Raw genomic sequence first — 19912 nt, 5'->3', positions numbered from 1 at the left:
GAACAAAGGATGAGGCAGAGTCAAGAGGGAGTGAAATTAAAAGTCTTACTTCTGAGGAATATAATTCCCAGACAGTGCAGCATACTTTGACTGCAGTCATCAGAAGTAAATAAATCTGAAGTGATACCATGAAGTGCAAGAGAATTCTTGGGAAAGTAAGAGTGCATAGTACATAACAATGTTTGACAACTGTGCAAGTTAATTGCACGCATTTGCTTCAAACCCTTTAAGTACTATAAATGCGTTTTTCTTAAAAAAAACTTATGGCCTAGTATCCACTGGTTATATCATAGGACAGTTGCATTGTTTTCAATGATTCTAATCCAAATGGCAACAGGCACAAAATAAATCGCATTATCTACTGCTGAAAACAACTAACTCCCTCTTAGTCGTGTGAGAAATTTCAATCTCATTTTCATTGTTAATGTGCTTATTTCAATTTTGAATTCATTTGGTACTGAACACAAACAGTAAAATAAAAACATACAGGCCAAGAGAGATCCTGTATAATGAACTTTTTTTTTAATATAAAGAAACCTAATTCACCAGGTAGCAGTTGTCTTTGAAATAACATTCACATATCTCCTTCTGTACCAATATCCAAACACTGATCTTGATTTCTCATCTCAAGTTCAGTGTTTCCAGATAGTACACTCAGATCCCCGGTTGGTGTCACTTTCTGAAGAAGCTTGCTCATAAATCTGTTGTTTCAGAAAAAAGTTGTAATAAAGGAAAGATAACCAAAAGCAAAAATGCCCTATAGATCTTGCCTTCTATTTTTATTGTAGATGTTTATGCTCCCTTTATATACATACTTTAAAACGACCACAATGTTCATTATTGGTAACTGCAGCTGAATACAAGTCATATCAATTACAGTTGTTGCACGAACTATGTAAAGACTTCACAAAAATTGTAAAAGCATAAGATATTTTAATCCAAACTGATATATGCTAAAAATTAGACAAGGAAAAAGATGAATCTTGATAAAATTACTGTGCAGCATTTGAACCTTTAGTGCAACACTAACTAAAGACTCATCATGAACCACTGATGAGCTGCCATTTTCCTTCTCATTAGAGGTAAGGATATAGTGTCTACAAATACCAATTTCTTATCGGGCACAAAGTACATATCACTTTACCGGCCCAGCTGAGCAGAGGACTATTTCTTCCTTCTCCATCTGAGCTAGCTAGTGCAGGGAGGGAGAGTTGCAATCAGATTCCACTGCAACCTTCACAATCTCAGAATGTTCTGCAGAAGATAGAAGAAACAAGCACAGATCTAGAAAAAAAGCAAGTGGGACGCAGGTGGGGAAGGGAAAAGAAAAGAAGAGAAAGGTAAGTGCCATGAACATTGAAATAAGCAAAAGACATTTCCAGAGCTTGGTTCTCCCCACACCCTCCTCCCGACAACAGCACTGTGAATACTGAGCAGGTCTTTAAACATTTTCATGTTTTTACAATAGGTCATTTAAACTATACTAAAGCAGGGAACATTTCCAAGAATACATCTACAAACCTTTCAAAAAGGCACAGCTACAAATCTGATGGAAACAAATATTACTTGCGTTACCTGCTAGAGTGGTCTTCCTCACTGAATCAATTTCAATTTTCACACACAAATAGGAACTTCTTTCAAGGGAAAATTTACTGAGGGCTATTCATGAACAATTCCGAACTAAGTGACATGCCCTACTACATTCAATTCATTCTTTAGATACAGAAATGGCACTGCAACATCATTACCAAGTCACAATTCTCAGGTGAACTGTTTTGAACAGAAGAGACACTGGTTCAAGAAATGCAGAGGAGGGTCATAATACAATCTCCACCCGTGATGACATTCAAATCTGGAAAGAATAAGTTAGCAAGCTAAGTTCAAGGAGCTAAACAGTCAAGCACTTAAAAAAGTCCTTAAAAGGAAAGAATTAACTGAACTGAATGACATGTTTGCGGTTCCAATGAAATCTGGAACCAGGAGATATAGGCTCAAACCTGTAAGGAAGTTGCATGCAGACAGTTCATGTTCAATGACTACATGCATAAATTAGCAAAGCTGTGGGAATTGGCTTTTCCCGTAATAGCAAGACAGACATGGAAGCAAGGGGACAACACCATGAAATATCCACAGGGGAAAACCAGAGGCAAGAGGAAACAAGTGATCAATATAGGATTCAGTATTTTTAAAAAAGCACTAGCCTAATGGAACAAACAATATTTTCCAAGATCTGTACTTTATATTCTAATCTGTTTGTAAGTCCATTTTAGAACTGAAGGCAACTTCCAGAAATATCAACTTTTTAAAAAAACATTTCCTCGAAGTCACTCTTTCTGATAGTCATTCATTCTAATGTCCCTTCACCACATCCATGATCCCCTAAGGAGCCACTGCTAATGATATTTGCAGACAAATATTTAATGTGCTTATAAGCTATTCCACTCCATTATTATAGCAGTAGTGTCAAACCATTTAAATAAAACAATTTATTGTCACTGATAGAAGATATTTACATTCATACCTCAAGTTTTTCTCCATTATCTTTCAGACACCATACAAACATTCACCTCTACTAATGCAAGTATTTTAAAATACTATCAGCAGCAATAATTAGTCTCAGGCTTGGATTAAAACTTCTCCTCCCTCACTGGATCCCAGGAATCAATCCAGAGAACGTTCTCTGAACTGCTTTGAATAAAATTATTCTTTCTTGTACAAGTTCAAAACGGTAGACAGTACACTCAATGTAGTCTCAGCAAAGCCCTGTACAATTGGAGCAAAACTCTTAAAACAGTCAAAAAGCATGGCGCTGGGAAAGCACATGAACATTCTTGATGAAGATCTTACGCTCAGAATGTCAACTCTCCTGCTGTTCAGATGCTGCCTGATCAGTTGTGCTTTTCCAGTGCCATACATTTTGACTTCAATTGCCAGCATCTACAGTATTCACTTTCCCTCTGCAAAATTCTTATACTCCATTCTCCTCGTAATAAAACAACCTCCAAATCACTTGATGTAACTGCATAATTAACCTTTCGAGATTCATGCACCAGGATATCCAGATCCCTTTGTGCTGCAGAGTTCTGCAACCTCTTTTTATTTAAAATACACCATTTTCTCCTCTTTCTGCCAAAGTGAACTAATTCCTATGTTCCCATGCTATCCTCCAACATTTTGCCCACTCACCCGCCTAGTGACCCTTTGCAGACACTTTATACTCTACCAGAACAATAATGATTATTCACCTCTCTGAGCCGAATCTTAAATGTTACCTACATGAAAATCTAACTTCAGTCACCTCTGCAGTAAAGCAAACTCGGCTATGTAAACAACTGCTGTGTCATTGTTCACTCTGCACTAGATTTGTGAGCCACCTTCAAACTAACTCTGCACACAAGACATTCTGCCTATCCTTGAATACCACCAATAAAAAAGTCATATCAACCCAGATCTGGCCAGTCAACTGTTTCACCCTTCATATACATTATGAAACCCTCTCGAATACATTGAGCACTTCATTCAGCTTGGCAGCCACTTCTGCCAAAATAAAACACCAAGAGATCCAAGCCAGCCCAGGCTTCCATAAACTACAGCAACACAAGAACGAAACAAATTCCACCAGCAATGCCTGCACCACATCCTCCAATTCTAGCACCTGACCCGAAGCTAGCCCTTCAGGCAAAATTCTTAGGTGGGTCTGAGAAGTATCACCCCTGCCAGGTTCAATTTTTGAATTTTAAATGGCCAGCTTTCAAGACAAGGACAAAGAAAAAGTGGCAAAGACACTTAAGGCTCTCCTTTAAGTCCAACAGCATCAACATAAGTGCTGGGAGGAGCTGGTTAACAACAATTCTAATAGCACCAACTCATCATGCTTCAAGTTCAAATGATAAATGCACAGCAGCAAAAGGGATAGGAAGCAAACCCTGCACTCAATCTCATGAGCTGGTGTGTCCTTTGTGCCAAAACATCTGCAGGTCAAAAATTAGCCTGTTCAGTTATATGAACTCCCAATGGCAGACAGAGTAATGTTATCCGAGAAATGAGGCTCAGAATCATACAACATAGAAAAGGCTCTTTGGCCAACTGAATCTGTTCTGCCAAAAACATATATTACCGCCCACACTTGTTCCACTTTCCCCAATGTTACAATTAGAATTAACCCCAAGAAAACATCAAATGATCGGATGCATTTCTATCCTTTGTAAAATGATAATCCAATTAACTGGATTGTTAAGATTATTTCAGCAGATAGCCAACAATGCTCGAGTGGTACGAGAAATATAATTTACTTATTTAAAAAGGAGGATGTTAGTGAACCAGTTGGGCATTTAAAACCACCTTACAGTTTTATAGGCACTTAGATTCTAGTTTTGTTCTAGAGTTTAAAAATAAATTTCATGCAAATTCACAAACTAGTACAATTTGAATTCACATTTTCTAGATTCGTTCAACTCTTTGGTACATTACTATACAACCAGCAAACAAATTAAAACGAACTATGAATGCTGAAAATCTGAAACAGAAATTGCTGGAAAACCTCAGTTCTGGCAGCACCTGTGGCAAAAAGGCAGAGTTCACATTTCAAGTCCTGTGACTTTTCTTCAGAAAACTCTTAACACTCTCCACAGATGCTGCCAAACTTACTGAGTTTCCTCACTAATTTATGTTTTTGTTACTACAAGCAACCTAAACAATACAGACCCAGCATTTTGAGTTTAGCCACTTTTCATGACAAAAAGAATTTGCTATAAATTCTGTGCCTTACAATTTTGGTCCCCACAACCTCCTGATGAAGGAGCTGCATTCCAAAAGCTAGTGCTTCCAATTAAACCTGTTTGACTATAACCTAGTGTTGTGTGATTTTTAAACTTTGTACACCCCAGTCCAACACTGGTATCTCCAAATCAAAGATTTCATCATGCACAGCATGCCAATTATTACTTTATTTATGACTAACTCTAGCAAAGAGTAATAATTACAAGCATTGCTATCCTTAATCTGCTCAGTACAGCTTACACTAATACAGGAGCTACAACTCTCACCCAGACACCCCAAAACCAACATGTTTCAAAGTGAAGGCAGCTACACAATCTGAAATAAAATTAATGAGTGGCCCCAGAAAAGTCACTGGATACTGCATCACCCATCTGAGCCATATTTTTAAAAATCAATTTCACCAGGAAGCAGGGCTGGAAGCAATTCCAAATTCTTTATCTCAGGAGAAGAGCAGCGGAAACAAAGAAAGGGAATGAAGTTGAGAAATAAAGCCAGGAGTGGCTCAGGTTGTAAACTGCTCGAGTGAACCAAAAGGGAGGGTGCAAAATGAAAAACAGAATCATGAGGAGATATCACAGGAAAGCAGTTATGTGGTGTAAATATACTGGTAAACCTTTAAATTAATCTAAATGAATGAAAATGTATGACATTTATCAATAAACTAACATGGAAAATAAAATTCAAAGCCAACTGGATATGTTATCAAGTAAAAACAGTGTTTGTTTAAACAATTTTACTGAGAGCATTCAGTTAAAGTTAAATGATATTTAATGGCAACACAAAGGCTGTCTAACCATTTTCCTTAAAATGATCTAAAATCCATTGGGTTCTAAGAATAAAACAAAAACGTTTTCGTTAAATCCCTACATTAGGTCATCTGATGATACAGAGCTGACTGGTGAATAGGTGGCAAGATGTTTAAACTTACTACTACAATAAATAGATGGCAAGGCAGCTACAAAACCTTGGAGTACACATCCCATTCTGTGTAGAACTCTGGAATGCTTCCTGTGTCCAGGATGGCCACTTCGGCAGCAGTCAGTTGCAGATTTGAGAGCTTGAGCAGCACCCCCAAGAAATTTAGAGTTCCAAGGTTTGCATATCTTACTATGATTCTGGACTTTAAACAGTCTCCTTTAATTCAAGATCAGGAGTAGTTTGGAGAAAGGAATGGGACCTCCTACAGAATCTGCCAAGTCAAGTCCATTTTACCTCATCCTAAACCTGTTGAGACAGGTAAATATAATCTGGTTGCCAATGGGACTGGAATCCAGGTCAAAAGCTTATGAGTGTAGGTTCAAGTTCTAACACTGACACAGAAATGACAGACAAAGGAATTGCTTTTCAAAGGATGGAAATCTCAGACTTGGAAGTGAGTGCTGAGGTGCGATGCAACTCAAGAATGCTTTCGGGTAAACCACTGAACATAGTATTGGTTAGAATAGATTCCCGGTTCCAGAATAAGACTGGAAAAATCAAGAAAAAACATGTTCCGAAAAAATCAAAGACTGTGGCATCACCAGATGGTACCTCACTTCTGGAAATCTATTTGATTATGCTCAAAAGGTAAACTTATATTATGTTTAAAAAAGTTAGATTCACCCTGGTAGAAGGGATGTTGTTAAAACAAGAGGAAACGTAGGACTTTATAAACTAGGTTAGATTTCTCCTGAGAAAGTAGAGTATTGTAAAAACATGACTTGGGTTTTCAGTCATGTTAAAAATTAATAGGAAATACCATTTCTGTAGTTTAGCGTATTTAGCTCAAACATTATTTCATTATAAACTATGTGGAATTTTAGTATCTTCCAGTAAGTCTTAAAACATGAAATCTTGTTAAGTAATCTTCCAAGTTAGTCACTGGGAAGTTCACATCTCTTAAAACATAGGTAAGTATACAAATCATACAAGCCTACAGATGTGGTCATCCCACAGCCACGTAGACAGCAGTCAAGGAGAACCAGGTGAGTAGTGCAATATTCTAGGAACACATCTTGCTCTTCCAACAAATATTCCATTCTTAATATTGACAAGAACGGATGTTTCCTGCAGGATATGCAGTAAGTCTAGTCTACAGCATCATGGTTTGCTGAGCTGCAATGAGGGACAAGGGGAAGATCTCAAAGCAATAAAACAGATAAAGTTGAGTGGCACAGTGGCATCCCTGTCTCCAAGCCAAAAGCTCTGGACCAGATTGCTAGCAAAAGCAAGGAGTTTGATGCCCTTTCCAGCAGGATTTGGGATCTGCCTCCTTGACTCAGTAGCACTAGAAGGTGCAATTTTGTGGGTCAGACCTTCCATCAGACAGAATACTGAAGTAGTAATTGGGGATTCAACAGTTAGCACAACAGATGTATTTTTTCAGCCTCATCTGTGAATTTAGGACATTATTTTGTCACCAGGCAGCAGCACAGCACTCCAAGGGCAAGGGTGAAGAAGCCAGCAGTCATGGCTCAGATGGGTAGCACTGACGCAGATAGAAACAGGGAAGAGGTTTTGCAGACAGACCGGAGAAGGAACTAGCAAACAGGATCTGAAAAAAAAAAGGTGGTCATCTCAGCATTATTCACAATATCACCCTCAAGCGAACACAGAAAAAAGGACAGAGTGGACAAATTTATGGCAGCAGACATTGCAGGGGGAGGGCTGCAGATTTCTGGGGACATTGGAACCTGTGTAAGTCTGAAAGATTGCACCTCAACAGGAATGGATATAATTTCCTTGCAAAGTGATTTGCACGGGAGGGCTTGAACTCATCTGAGGGGGGTGTCCGAATCAGGGGGAATGACACAAAAGTATTAGGTGAGGTCAACAAAAGGAATATATAGTTTAAATTACATCCATGTGAATGTATGGAAGGTAATAAATAAGGGTGAACTGTAGGTGCAAATTGCCACATAGAAATACAAATTTATGATAACAGAATCTGGCCAAGATGATAATGAACAGAAAAATATTCTGGATACAGGTACTCAAGAAAGTTAGAGAAGGAAAAGAGGTGGCATGGTAATATTGATGGCGGGGAGAGCCGGGGAGAGCCGACTTTGAAAGACTTACAGACCTTGTAATCAGGACATTTTATTAGCCTTATAGTGAGGATGTTGTAGTAGAGTGCAAAGTCAGGGAGGGGCAAGAATTTCTGGTATGTATACAATAATATTTTATATTGTATTGTGTTTCCAATGCAAAGGTATTTCTAGTTCTGGTTCCAGGAAATCAAGTGAATCAAGTGTAAATAGGGGAACATTTATGGGACAGTGATCGTAGGAACATAAGGTTAGCTGTGGAAAATGACAAGGAGTAATCCCGAGTAAGAATAATCAAGGAAGGCCAACTTCAACAGGGTGTAAATAGATCTTCTTATGCAATTAGAGATGTGCTGAGTATTAGCACTAAAATAGTAAGCACGGTCAGAATAAAAGGGAACATAAAGTTTAAGGTTAGAGTGGAGTCAGAGGTTACTCTGAAAGAGAAGACAGTCAGATAGATAAAGGTCATGCTTGACAAGAGGGAAAGGTGATGATGACAAATGCAGGTCTCCCTGGAAGATCAAAGAGTCAGAGAGCAGTATGAAGCAGATAACTCATACAACAGCCTATCAGGCTGAACACAAAGTTTGGAGTGATCTGGACAGAGTAAACAATAGGAACAGGAGGAAGTCAGTCCTGCCTGAACTGCCTTTTAACACGACCATGGCTGATTAAATACTTCAACACCTTTTACCCTCATAACTCTTTACACCATTGGAAATCAGAAATATGTCAAATATACTCAAAGAGAGAGTTTCCTTGGCCCTCTGGGATAGAAACCAGGATAATTCTTTCCTGTTGGCACCAACATAATGTGAATAGCAAAAAGAATCAACAGCAATTCGAGAAAATCCTTTTGAATATAAACATGTAGTGGAGGTACACTCAATGTCTAAGTAAACTGGACAACAGGGAAGTGCAGGGAATGGGATCGGATTAGTTGCTTTTCAGAAAGTCAACACAGTTACAATGGACAAAATGGCTTCCTAGGCATTCATTTCATGATTCTAATTGCATTAGAAGAGTAATTTCTTACCTGGTTAATGACATACACCCCATAATCCAGTTGCTGCCGCTGAAGAATTGGATGCAAGAAATACAACCAATATTTCAAATGCTCAAATCGATTACGAAAAGGAATGATGATGGCAACTTTCTGGAGAGCTGTACACTCGACTGGAGTAAATCTGCCTCCTTCCCTTAACAATGAATTAGTATTTTTCACATCTTCCAGATCAACAGTCTGAGAAAATTCTATTGAAAGTGGTCCCACTACAGAGAAAACAGAAGTCCAGAATCAGTTCAAAAACAATATGCACTGTTCTATGGGGCTTTGGACAGCATCATAGTGCCAGTGACAAATTGACTGGCACACTGGTTCTTTCAATAATCAGTAGTTAGAATTAGAGGGAGATTTTCCTTGCATCTAGGGAACCTCTAATGGTTACTCAGGTGAAGATCAACTAACCCAAATTACAAAGTCACATCCAGGTTTTTAAAAATCACAGCTCCTTCAATCACTTCCTGACCAAAACAGCACAACTTACTCCATGACCCAGTTGGTATCACACATGCCAGCACACCAGGTGAAGCACCCAAGAATATTACAAATCTAATCAAATAATATCAAAATATGAGACATTAAGAGCTGCGAAGGGGCATAAGAGATTTCCATGTTAATGTATTCAAAAAAGGCAAGTCAGTATTTATAGCAAATAGAATAGATTAGAAAAGTTAACAATGTTCTACAGTGCTTTGGTCTGCCTCATCGGCAGCAGACAGCTTAGCAAGGAGTCAGAAAGAATATATACTGGCACTGGATAAGACAATTGTTTCACCAAAATTATAGCAGGGCTGAAAGGTTGAAGATGGACTGTTTAAATTTAATATTCATTCCTTTTGAGTTTAGAAGTTCTGCTTAAAATGATTAAAAGGATTAGATAGATTAGTTAGGAATGCATGGTCTTAAAATCAGAGGATGGACATTCAGGAGTGAAATCGGGAAACATCTCTGCGCACACAACAAGGTCAGGAAAACCTGGAAGTTCCTGCTATCCCTTGAAAACGTCCCTTGTTGGGGTTAAAAGTATTAAAGTGATACTTTTATCAAACTGAACAAGAGAGGGTTTAATGATGAAAGTACATCGAGAGAAACTATTCACCCATTTCCTAATGGAACAGTGCAATCATCTCAAGGAGATAAAAAGTTCATTCCTACTCCTATATTCCATAATTTCTCCTTAACCAGAGATTCGGTGATAATTCGCCTGATTATCTAATTAGTTGCTGGCAATCTTCAAGGAATTACTCAAACAGGAATTTGAACGAGTGCTGATAGATGGTCAGACCAATGAAGAAATCTGCAACTCCCAGTTGGTTTTCCCCTGAAATGGATGTTTACAATCTGCAGTTTTAAATTTGGTCACGGCCTGCAAACTCAGCATTAAACCCATTAACCCATCAGTGAAGCTTATTTGCATTTTTAAGTACCCATCTTGGTTCCTCTCAGTGAAAAATCTCTGCACCATCTAAAAAGTGCTGCACGGTCAGAAATGCCACCCCAAATGAAATACATTCGATCTTTTCAGTGGAGACATCATGAAGCTCTTACAAAAAGAGTGGGATGTAAAAAGAATGGCGACGTATGTCTAAGTGACAGAGTTGGTGATGAGGGAGCTTAATAGTATCCCTACTGGGATGGTCACCTTCCCATTCAAGGTGGTAGGCTCAAAACCTTGATAAATATTGTCAAATTACATTATTCCCTACTGTAGATGACAGAACTCAACCCTATACATTGACTAGCAGGTTATAAAATAACTAAGTCTATTTAAAATAGTGCTGCCATTTACATGAGTATGCCCTTTTGAACCATTACAACTATTTTTAATTTATCCCAATTAGCAGTGATAGTGTCACCTAAGATGGAAAGTCTCTGCAGTGTAAATTTAGCATATTATCTCCACAAAGATGCATGTGAGAATTATTTCTACAAATAATGGTAGGAACCCAGACTAACAGCTGCCCCTAACTTGACTAGTGTTGAGTGACAAATGTATTGGACTGAAATTCCCCAACGACAGTACATTCTATACCCATATTATCCTCAATACTCCAATTCAAATGATTTTCAAAAGAGGAGCACAGATTCAACAGGTGTCAGAAGGCAGTCACAGAAATTAGCACATTTCCTAGTCCTATTTGATCTGATGCTGCAAGGCTCCCTTCGGTTAGTAAAAATAATTGGTGAATTGACTGATGCATACAAGTTCCTGAGGGGTCTTGACAGTGCATACAGAAAAGATGTCTACTCTTGTGGAAGAATCTAAAACTTGGTTACTGGTTAAAAATAAGGGGTCACCCGTTTAAAACAGATTTTCTTTTTCTCAAAGACGACTGAATGATTTTGGAACACTTCTTGAAAAAGGTAGCGAGAAGTGTTTTTCAGAGCGGAGACAGTGGGTGCAACGTTTAGGGTAGCTGAATGGCAGAACAGACTCAAGGGACCTACTCCTAATTTGAATGCATATTCGCAAATCACAATGCACCTAGGTTTATTTTTAGAACAGAGTGCTCGAGAAACTCAGCATTTCTGGCAGCTTCTGTGGAGAGAGCAAAACAATGTTAACTATGAGTCACACTGGATGCGAATTGTTCATTTCAGATTTTCAGCATCTGCAGTATTTTGATTTTATTTTTCTAATACTTCTTTGCAGCAGTTTATGCGACGTTTTGACCTGTTTTGTCATTATACAGGGCAGCAATAGTCAATCATATTGTCAGAGGTCTGGAGCATTCAAGGATAATAGGTATCCTTCCCCAGTCAGCAAACCAGTTGGGCTTTTACAACAAATTCAATAGCTTCACGAACATAATTGTACCAATCATAGGGAAACTTTAAAGATTAACTTGCAATTCCCAGGCTGCAGTTTCAACTTATAAATCAAAGCAAAGGAAATCCCCAGGTTATGAGCAAGGTCCATTTTTTCTGCTGTTCACAAGCTGAATGAGGGCGCAAGTAGGAACAGATATGGGCTAACTAGTCCGTCTATCATTAGGACAAACCTTGTATGTAACTCGGATTTTTAAACATATATTTGTAAGTCGGGCGTTCATAACCTGGGAACTTCCTGTAAAAGAAATTATGAGGACATGGGGTGCATTTTCTAGCATGCAAACATCTTTGGGGATTCTAATCAAGTCACTTCAAATATTCACCAACTTCTGCTTGGTACAGCTCTAATTATTCTGTCCATTCATCTCTGCTCTTCTGGATAATCCAGAGTGCCTACATTGCCATTTCCAGGCCATTTATATCCTGAGATCTCAGTCCCACAACAAAGCTTCACTTGAGGTGATGTTTGCAAATTCAGCAAAGAAAATGATGGGGAATAAACACAGCATACCATCCATTTCCAAAACCTTGTGCTGCTTGAACTGCTATGTTTTTTCAGCACCACTAATCCAGAATCTGGTTTCCAGCATCTGCAGTCATTGTTTTTACCTTAAGTGAAAGCAGCCAAGGCTGAGATCATTGATGCACATACCTAACAATTTAAATGATCTAAGGAATTAGGAGTCAGTGGGAGGCTAGGGAAGTGATTTCTGGGCCTCTTACTGAAATATTTGCATCTTCGATAGTCACAGGTGAGGTACTGGAAGACTGGAGGTTGGCTAATGTGGTGTCACTGTTTAAGAAAGGTGGTAAAGACAAGCCAGGGAACTACAGACCAGTGAGTCTGACGTCAGTGGTGGGCAAATTGGTGGAGGGAACCCTGAGGGACAGGATGTACATGTATTTGGAAAGGCAAGGACTGATTAGGGAAAGTCAACATGGCTTTGTGCGTGGGAAATGATCTCTCACAAACTCAATTGAGATTTTTGAAATAACAGAGGATTGATGAGGGCAGAGCGTTATATGTGATCTTTATGGACTTCAGTAAGATGTTCGACAAGGTTGCCCATGGGAGACTGGTTAGCAAGGTTAGATCACATGGAATAAAGGGAGAGCTAGCCATTCGGATACAGAACTGGCTCAAAGGTTGAAGACAGAGGGTGATGGTGGAGGACTATTTTTCAGACTGGAGGCCTGTGACCAGTGGAGTGACATAAGGATCAGTGCTGGGACCACTTCTTTTCATCATTTATATAAATGATTTGGATGTGAGCAAAAGAGATATAGTTAGTAAGTTACCAGATAACACCAAAACTAGAGGTGCAGTGGACAGCAAAGACTGTTACCTCAGATTATAACAGGATCTGGACCAGATGGGCTGAGAAGGGGCAGATGAAGTTTAATTCAGGTAAATGCGAGGTGCTGCATTTTGGGAAAGCAAATTTTAGCAGGATTTATACACTTAATGGTAAGGTCCTAGGGAGTGTTGCTGAACAAAGAGACCTTGGAGGGCAGGTTCATAGCTCCTTGAAAGTGGAGTCGCAGGTAGATAGGATAGTGAAGGCTGCGTTTGGTATGCTTTCCTTTATTGGTCAAAGTATTGAGTATAGGAGTTGGGAGGTCATGTTGCAGCTTTACAGGACATTGGTTAGGCCACTGTTGGAATATTGCATGCAATTCTGGTCTCCTTCCTATTGGAAAGATGTTGTGAAACTTGAAAGGGTTCAGAAAAGATTTGCAAGGAAGCTGCCAGGGTTGGAGGATTTGAACTATAGGGAGAGGCTGTTTTCCCTGGAGTGTCGGAAGTGAGGGGTGACCTTATAGAGGTTTAAAAAATCACGAAGGTCGTTGATAGGGAAAAGATTTTGTCTACTTATCCTGAGTTGAGGGAGTCCAGAACAAGAGAGCATAGGTTTAGGATGAGAGAGGAAAGATATATTCAAAAAGAGAGAGACCCAAGGGACAACTTTTTCATGCAGAAGGTGGAATGGGCTGCCGGGGAACTGGTGGAGGCGAATACATTTGCAACATTTAAAAGGCATCTGGGTGGGTACTTGAATAGGAAGGGTTTGGAGGGATATGGGTCAGGTGCTGGCAGGTAGGACGAGATTGGGTTGGGATATCTGGTCGGCATGGACGGGTTAGACCAAGGCTCTGTTTCCATGCTGTACATCTCTATGACTATGAACAGCAGCCAATTAAAAAATGTTTTAAAATGTCAAACAGAAACAATCACCTCAAAAGAAACAAAGATAGGAAGGTACTGTTTAAATCAATGTCATCTGACAAGATTTTGATACTCAAACTCGTGGAAATCAGGTCACCAAATTTAACTCAAAATAAAATCGATGTTACAGGATTCACCCTCTCTTTTGCAATCTCCCAAAGATATAAGACCATAAGACATAGGAGTGGAAGTAAGGCCATTCGGCCCATTGAGTCCACTCCGCCATCCAATCATGGCTGATGGGCATTTCAACTCCACTTACCAGCATTCTCCCCGTAGCCCTTAATTCCTCGAGACAACAAGAATCTATCAATCTCGGCCTTGAAGACATTTAGCATCCCGGCCTCCACTGCACTCCATGGCAATGAATTCCACAGGCCCACCACCCTCTGGCTGAAGAAATGTCTCCGCATTTCTGTTCTGAATTGATCCCCTCTAATTCTAAGGCTGTGTCCACGGGTCCTAGTCTCCTCGCCTAATGGAAACAATTTCCTAGCGTCCACCCTTTCCAAGCCATGTATTATCTTGTACGTCTCTATTAAGTCTCCCCTTAATCTTCTAAACTCCAATGAATATAATCCCAGGATCCTCAGCCGTTCCTCATATGTTAGACCTGCCATTCCAGGGATCATCCGTGTGAATCTCCGCTGGACACGATCCAGTGCCAGTATGTCCTTCCTGAGGTGTGGGGACCAAAACTGGACACAGTACTCTAAATGGGGCCTAACCAGAGCTTTATAAAGTCTCAGTAGCACATCTCTGCTTTTATATTCCAACCCTCTTGAGATGAGACAACATTCCATTCGCTTTCTTAATCACGGACTCAACCTGCATGTTTACCTTTAGAGAATCCTCGACTAGCACTCCCAGATCCCTTTGTACTTTGGCTTTACTAATTTTCTCACCATTTAGAAAGTAGTCTATACTTTTATTCTTTTTGCCAAAGTGCAAAACCTCGCACTTGCTCACGTTAAATTCCATCAGCCATTGCCTGGACCACTGTCCCAACCTGTCTAGATCCTAATGTAGCCTCCCCACTTCCTCAGTACTACCTGCCTGTCCACCTAACTTCGTATCATCTGCAAACTTCGCTAGAATGCCCCCAGTCCCCTCATCCAAATCATTAATATATAATGCGAATAGCTGTGGCCCCAACACTGAACCCTGCGGGATACCGCACGTCACCGGCTGCCATTCTGAAAAAGAACCTTTTATCCCAACTCTCTGCCTTCTGTTAGACAGCCAATCCTCAATCCATCCCAGCAGCTCACCTCGAACACCATGGGCCCTCACCTTGCTCAGCAGCCTCCTGTGTGGCACCTTATCAAAGGCCTTTTGAAAGTCTAGATAGACCACATCCACTGGGTTTCCCTGGTCTAACCTACTTGTCACCTCTTCAAAGAATTCCAACAGGTTTGTCAGGCATGACCTCCCATTACTAAATCCATGTTGACTTGTTCTAATCAGACTCTGCTCTTCCAAGAATTTAGAAACCTCATCCTTAATGATGGATTCTAGAATTTTACCAACAACCGAGGTTAAGCTAATTGGCCTATAATTTTCCATCTTTTGTCTTGATCCTTTCTTGAACAAGGGGGTTACAACAGCCATCTTCCAATCATCCGGGACCTTTCCTGACTCCAGTGACTCTTGAAAGATCTCAACCAATGCCTCCACTATTTCCTCAGCCACCTCTCTCAGAACTCTAGGGTGTATCCCATGAGGGCCAGGAGATTTATCAATTTCAAGACTTTTTAACTTTTTTAGCACTATCTCTTTCGTAACGGCAACCATACTCAACTCAGCTCCGTGACTCCCTTTAATTGTTGGGATATTACTCATGTCTTCTACTGTGAAAACTGACGCAAAGTACTTGTTATTTTCTCCTGCTATTTCCTTATCTCCCATCACTAGGCTTCCTGCATCAGTTTGAAGTGGCCCAATGTCTACTTTTGCCTGTCGTTTGTTTCTTATGTACTGAAACAAAATACCTGAATTGAGGAACTCCTGACATAACGCTGCGCAAATTTCAGTGGTCCTCTCACCCCCAATTACTTCTGAAGGACAGTAATGAAAGTAAAAAATATTCAAGAATGGAACAAAATAATAGGAAAGAACTGACTGGTTTCTTAGGCTTGCATCTTCAAATAGTGGCTCCAACAATGCTGGATGCATTAATTTTAATCTTCTAAAGAAAATTCCAGAAAGAATGCAGACGAGAAAGCTACAAATGTGACATCCTCTATCTAGAAAGCAGAAAAACAGAAAGTAAGAGGAGACGTTAGGCCAGTTAGCCTAACATCTGACATTAAAAAATATATTCAGGAAGTAAAAGAACATAGCAGAACACTCGAGACTAACGAAAAACATTAAAACAAAAAAAAATGTGAAACACTGTTCTAATTGCTGGAGAAACTTGGGTTTGGCAGCATCGGTACAGAGAAACCAAGTTAATGTTTCATCACAGTTGCAAAATGTTAGGAATGCAAGGTGTTACCTTTGTGAAAAGAGGTATGGGATAGGAAGAGCAAAAAGGCTAGGCTGTGATCGAGGAGCAGCAGCAGCAGGGCACAGGAGATGAAGTAACAAAAATATCATGATGCAAAAACTGTAAAGTGGTATTCGGTGTCATTACGAAAGACTTTCAATTACACATCAATTTAGAAACAACGTAACAGAATGAATACGTGGAGATAGTGAAAGAAACTAGACAGCAAAATACATAAACACATTGAACAAGCTGGAGGTAGAGATTATGGCTGAACTTATTGAACTTAACATCACATCACAAGGCCACAGACTGCAAAGATCAAAGAGGACGTGCTGATCTTTGAGCTTGTGCTGAGTTTCACTGGAACACTGTTGCAAGCTGAAAAGGTCGCAACTGGAATCAATAAGGAACAATAAAGAAAAACTCAGGGTCATGCTTGCAAAATGAATAGCGCCCCACCAATTACCAAGTCTATATTTGGTCTCCCCAGGGTGTTTCAAGTAGATCTAGCTTTGTTATGGCATATGTTAAAAATCCCAACACCAGGTTATAGCCAACAGATTTATTTGGAAGTACAAACTTTTGAAGCGCTGCTCCTTTGTCAGGTAGCTAGTGGGGTAGGATCATTTATCTTTTCTATAATTTGTGTCCTACAATCCTGTTCCATGAGCTACCTTGCAAAGGAACTGCGCTCCAAAAGTTAGTACTTCCAAATAAACCTGTTGGACTATAATCTGGCGTTGCAAGACCTTTACCTTTGCTCGCCCCAGTCCAATGCTGGCACCACCACGTCATTGTTACAGCATGTCAGAAGGCACATCACGGATAGCAAATGAAGTGTACTAAACTAAAAAAGGTATAAGCAATATGCGGATTTAATGTGATGGAGTGTTTGGGGTGTTGGACAGTGAGAAAGGAGGTGGTGAAAGAACAAGGAGAACATCTGCTGCACTTGCATGGAACGATGCTATCAGGAAGGGAAGGTGTGTTAACGATGATTGAGGCATGAACCATAAAGGGTACAGCCCCTTCGAAATACTGAAAGGGGAGAACAGGGCGACAGAACTACATAAAATGAACAGAATTTGTTGGAGGTCTCTACACCATGCCGACTGGGAATTTTCAGGTGAAGTAAACGGCACAGTGGCACAGTGGTTAGCACTGCTGCCTCACAGCGCCTGAGACCCGGGTTCAATTCCCGACTCAGGCGACTGACTGTGTGGAGTTTGCACGTTCTCCCCGTGTCTGCGTGGGTTTCCTCCGGGTGCTCCGGTTTCCTCCCACAGTCCAAAGATGTGCGGGTCAGGTGAATTGGCCATGCTAAATTGCCCGTAGTGTTAGGTAAGGGGTAAATGTAGGGGTATGGGTGGGTTGCGCTTCGGCGGGTCGGTGTGGACTTGTTGAGCTGAAGGGCCTGTTTCCACACTGTAAGTAATCTAATCTAATCTAAACAGAAGACATAAAAGTGCTCAAGTAGACTGCTGAATCATCAGAACAGATGAGAGAGTGATTGAAAAACTGGGAGACTGTAATGATAAGATACAGGAGCAGAGTTAGCCCACTGAGTCTGTTCCACCATTCAATCATGGCTGATATGTTTCTCAAAGCCATTCTCCTGCTTCCTCCCTAAAACCTTGAGGAAGGAATTGAGGGGTGCAGCAATCGATTTGAGTCGGAGGGTGAGGTGACTGGATTTTGAAAAGGGATAGTGGAGGCGGGCGGTGGAAGAGGATCATTGAAGTGGAGCCAAGTTTGGAGATGCCCGAAAACCAACATTACAGAAATAAAACAAGCGGCAGAGACGTAGTTGTAATCTCGGAGGGGGAGAGAGAGAGAGAGAGAGAGAGGAAACCCCCCCCCACAGCAAGAAGTGACTGTCTAGCCGCAAGCTCTGTAAACTCGATGTCCCGATTTCGTTTTTTTTTCCGGAGCACCGAATAAAAAAAAAGAGGCAGCAGAAATAAATCAAACCACAACCGTCCGTCCTCCCACCCCGAGGGTCCCGCTTACCGAGGTGCGGCGGGGTATCCGGGCACGGCTGTAACGGCGATGGCGGCGGACCCCGGGGAGTGTGGTCCTCGACGCTGCTGCTGCTGCTGTTGGTGTTGTTGGCGAGTGGGCCCTCCGCGGTGCCGACCCCGACCCCGTCCACCACCAGGAAGCTGCCGAAGCGCCGCACCATCCGCCCGCTGTAGACGTGCATGTCCAGGTAGTAGAGCAGAGTCACGGCCAGGTGCACCCCGGACAGCACCATCACCGCCAGGCACGTCGCGTGCAGCCCGCGGGCCGGCATCGCCGAGCTCAGCGCCATGCTCGCGACCAGCGGCTTCGCCAGCCGCCAGGGGAACCCGCCGCACGGAGCTTCCACTCTCTCCCCCCCCGCCCCGGCAACCGACAACCAACCAACCAACCAACCAACCGGCGGGGTCGGCCCAACAACTCACACCAATCAGCGATGGGCATCCAGAGGGCCGGCCAATCAGAGGCCAGGTCCTCACGAGTAGGGGTAGACCAATCCGAGGCCGCGTCCCGGCCCAACAGCTCACACCAATCAGCGATGGGCATCCAGAGGGCCGGCCAATCAGAGGCCACGTCCTCACGGGTAGGGGTAGACCAATCCGAGGCCGCGTCCTCACGGGTGGGGGGCGTGTCCACCGGGGAACCAATCAGAACTGAGTACGCTGGTGAGAGGGCGAGAGATAGTTTCCATGACCAATATGTAACGGAACCGACAGGGAGCAAGCTGTCCTAGATCTGGTGCTGTGTAATGAGACAGCAACAATTAATAACCTCATAGTTCCAACTCTATTTTGATTTAGTCCCTGCCCTCCCCTTCACTGTTCAAAAAAAAATAAACAGGAGATTGGAGTGCATTATTTCCCCCTCCAACTCTATTTTTGATTTAGTCCCTGCCCTCCCCTTCACTGTTTGATCACACAGCATTTCCCTTTGAGGTGGCTTGTCACAGGCCACTCGGGTGTTTTCCTATCTTCCTGGTGGTGGAAATTGAATAAAGATTCATGCACTTTGTGTCTAACAACTGCACACACACATCATGGGTGCTGGGGGAAAAAAAACAAAAAAAAGAAAAAAAAACCTCATAGTTACACATCATCTTGGAAGGAGTGACCACGGAATGGTTGCATTTAGAATACAGATGGAGAGTGTGGAGATAAATTCCAATATCAGAATTATATTTTGCTCAAAAATTATATAAATCCAGGTAAGATTCTGTAACTCCCACTTTAGAATCAGTATGACCTAACATTGGGATGCAGACAGAATTTAACTTCACAACTTCAGTACATTAGCTGAGCTGACACTCATTGTTAAAAGCTATGTTGAGAATGATTTGGAGGTGCTGGTGTTGGGCTGGGGTGTACAAAGTTAAAAATTACACAACACCAGGTTATAGTCCAAAAGGTTTAATTGAAAGCACTAGCTTTTGGAGCGCTGCACCTTCATCAGGTAGTTCTTCACCTGATGAAGGA

At 41.3% G+C, this 19912-nt stretch overlaps 1 protein-coding gene across 1 annotated transcript in view; it reads right to left on the bottom strand.

Annotated features, from left to right (window-relative positions):
• The window catches only part of LOC132825309 (beta-1,4-galactosyltransferase 1-like), a 49888-nt gene extending 31095 nt beyond the window's left edge, over positions 1-18793 (bottom strand). The window contains exons 1-2 of the mRNA XM_060840419.1: positions 18432-18793; positions 8845-9080 (exon numbers count right to left, since the gene is read on the bottom strand). Of these exons, the coding sequence (XP_060696402.1) occupies positions 8845-9080; positions 18432-18732 (537 nt within the window). The 5' untranslated portion in view covers positions 18733-18793. The remainder of the gene's footprint in view (positions 1-8844; positions 9081-18431) is intronic.
• Between the last annotated feature and the right edge of the window lie 1119 nt (positions 18794-19912).

This window comes from Hemiscyllium ocellatum, chromosome 2, assembly GCF_020745735.1.
Source record: "Hemiscyllium ocellatum isolate sHemOce1 chromosome 2, sHemOce1.pat.X.cur, whole genome shotgun sequence".
In the NCBI taxonomy this organism is placed as follows: Eukaryota; Metazoa; Chordata; class Chondrichthyes; order Orectolobiformes; family Hemiscylliidae; genus Hemiscyllium; species Hemiscyllium ocellatum.
The sequence above is the reverse complement of the archived record's forward strand: the minus strand, read 5'-3'. Positions and strand labels throughout refer to the sequence as shown.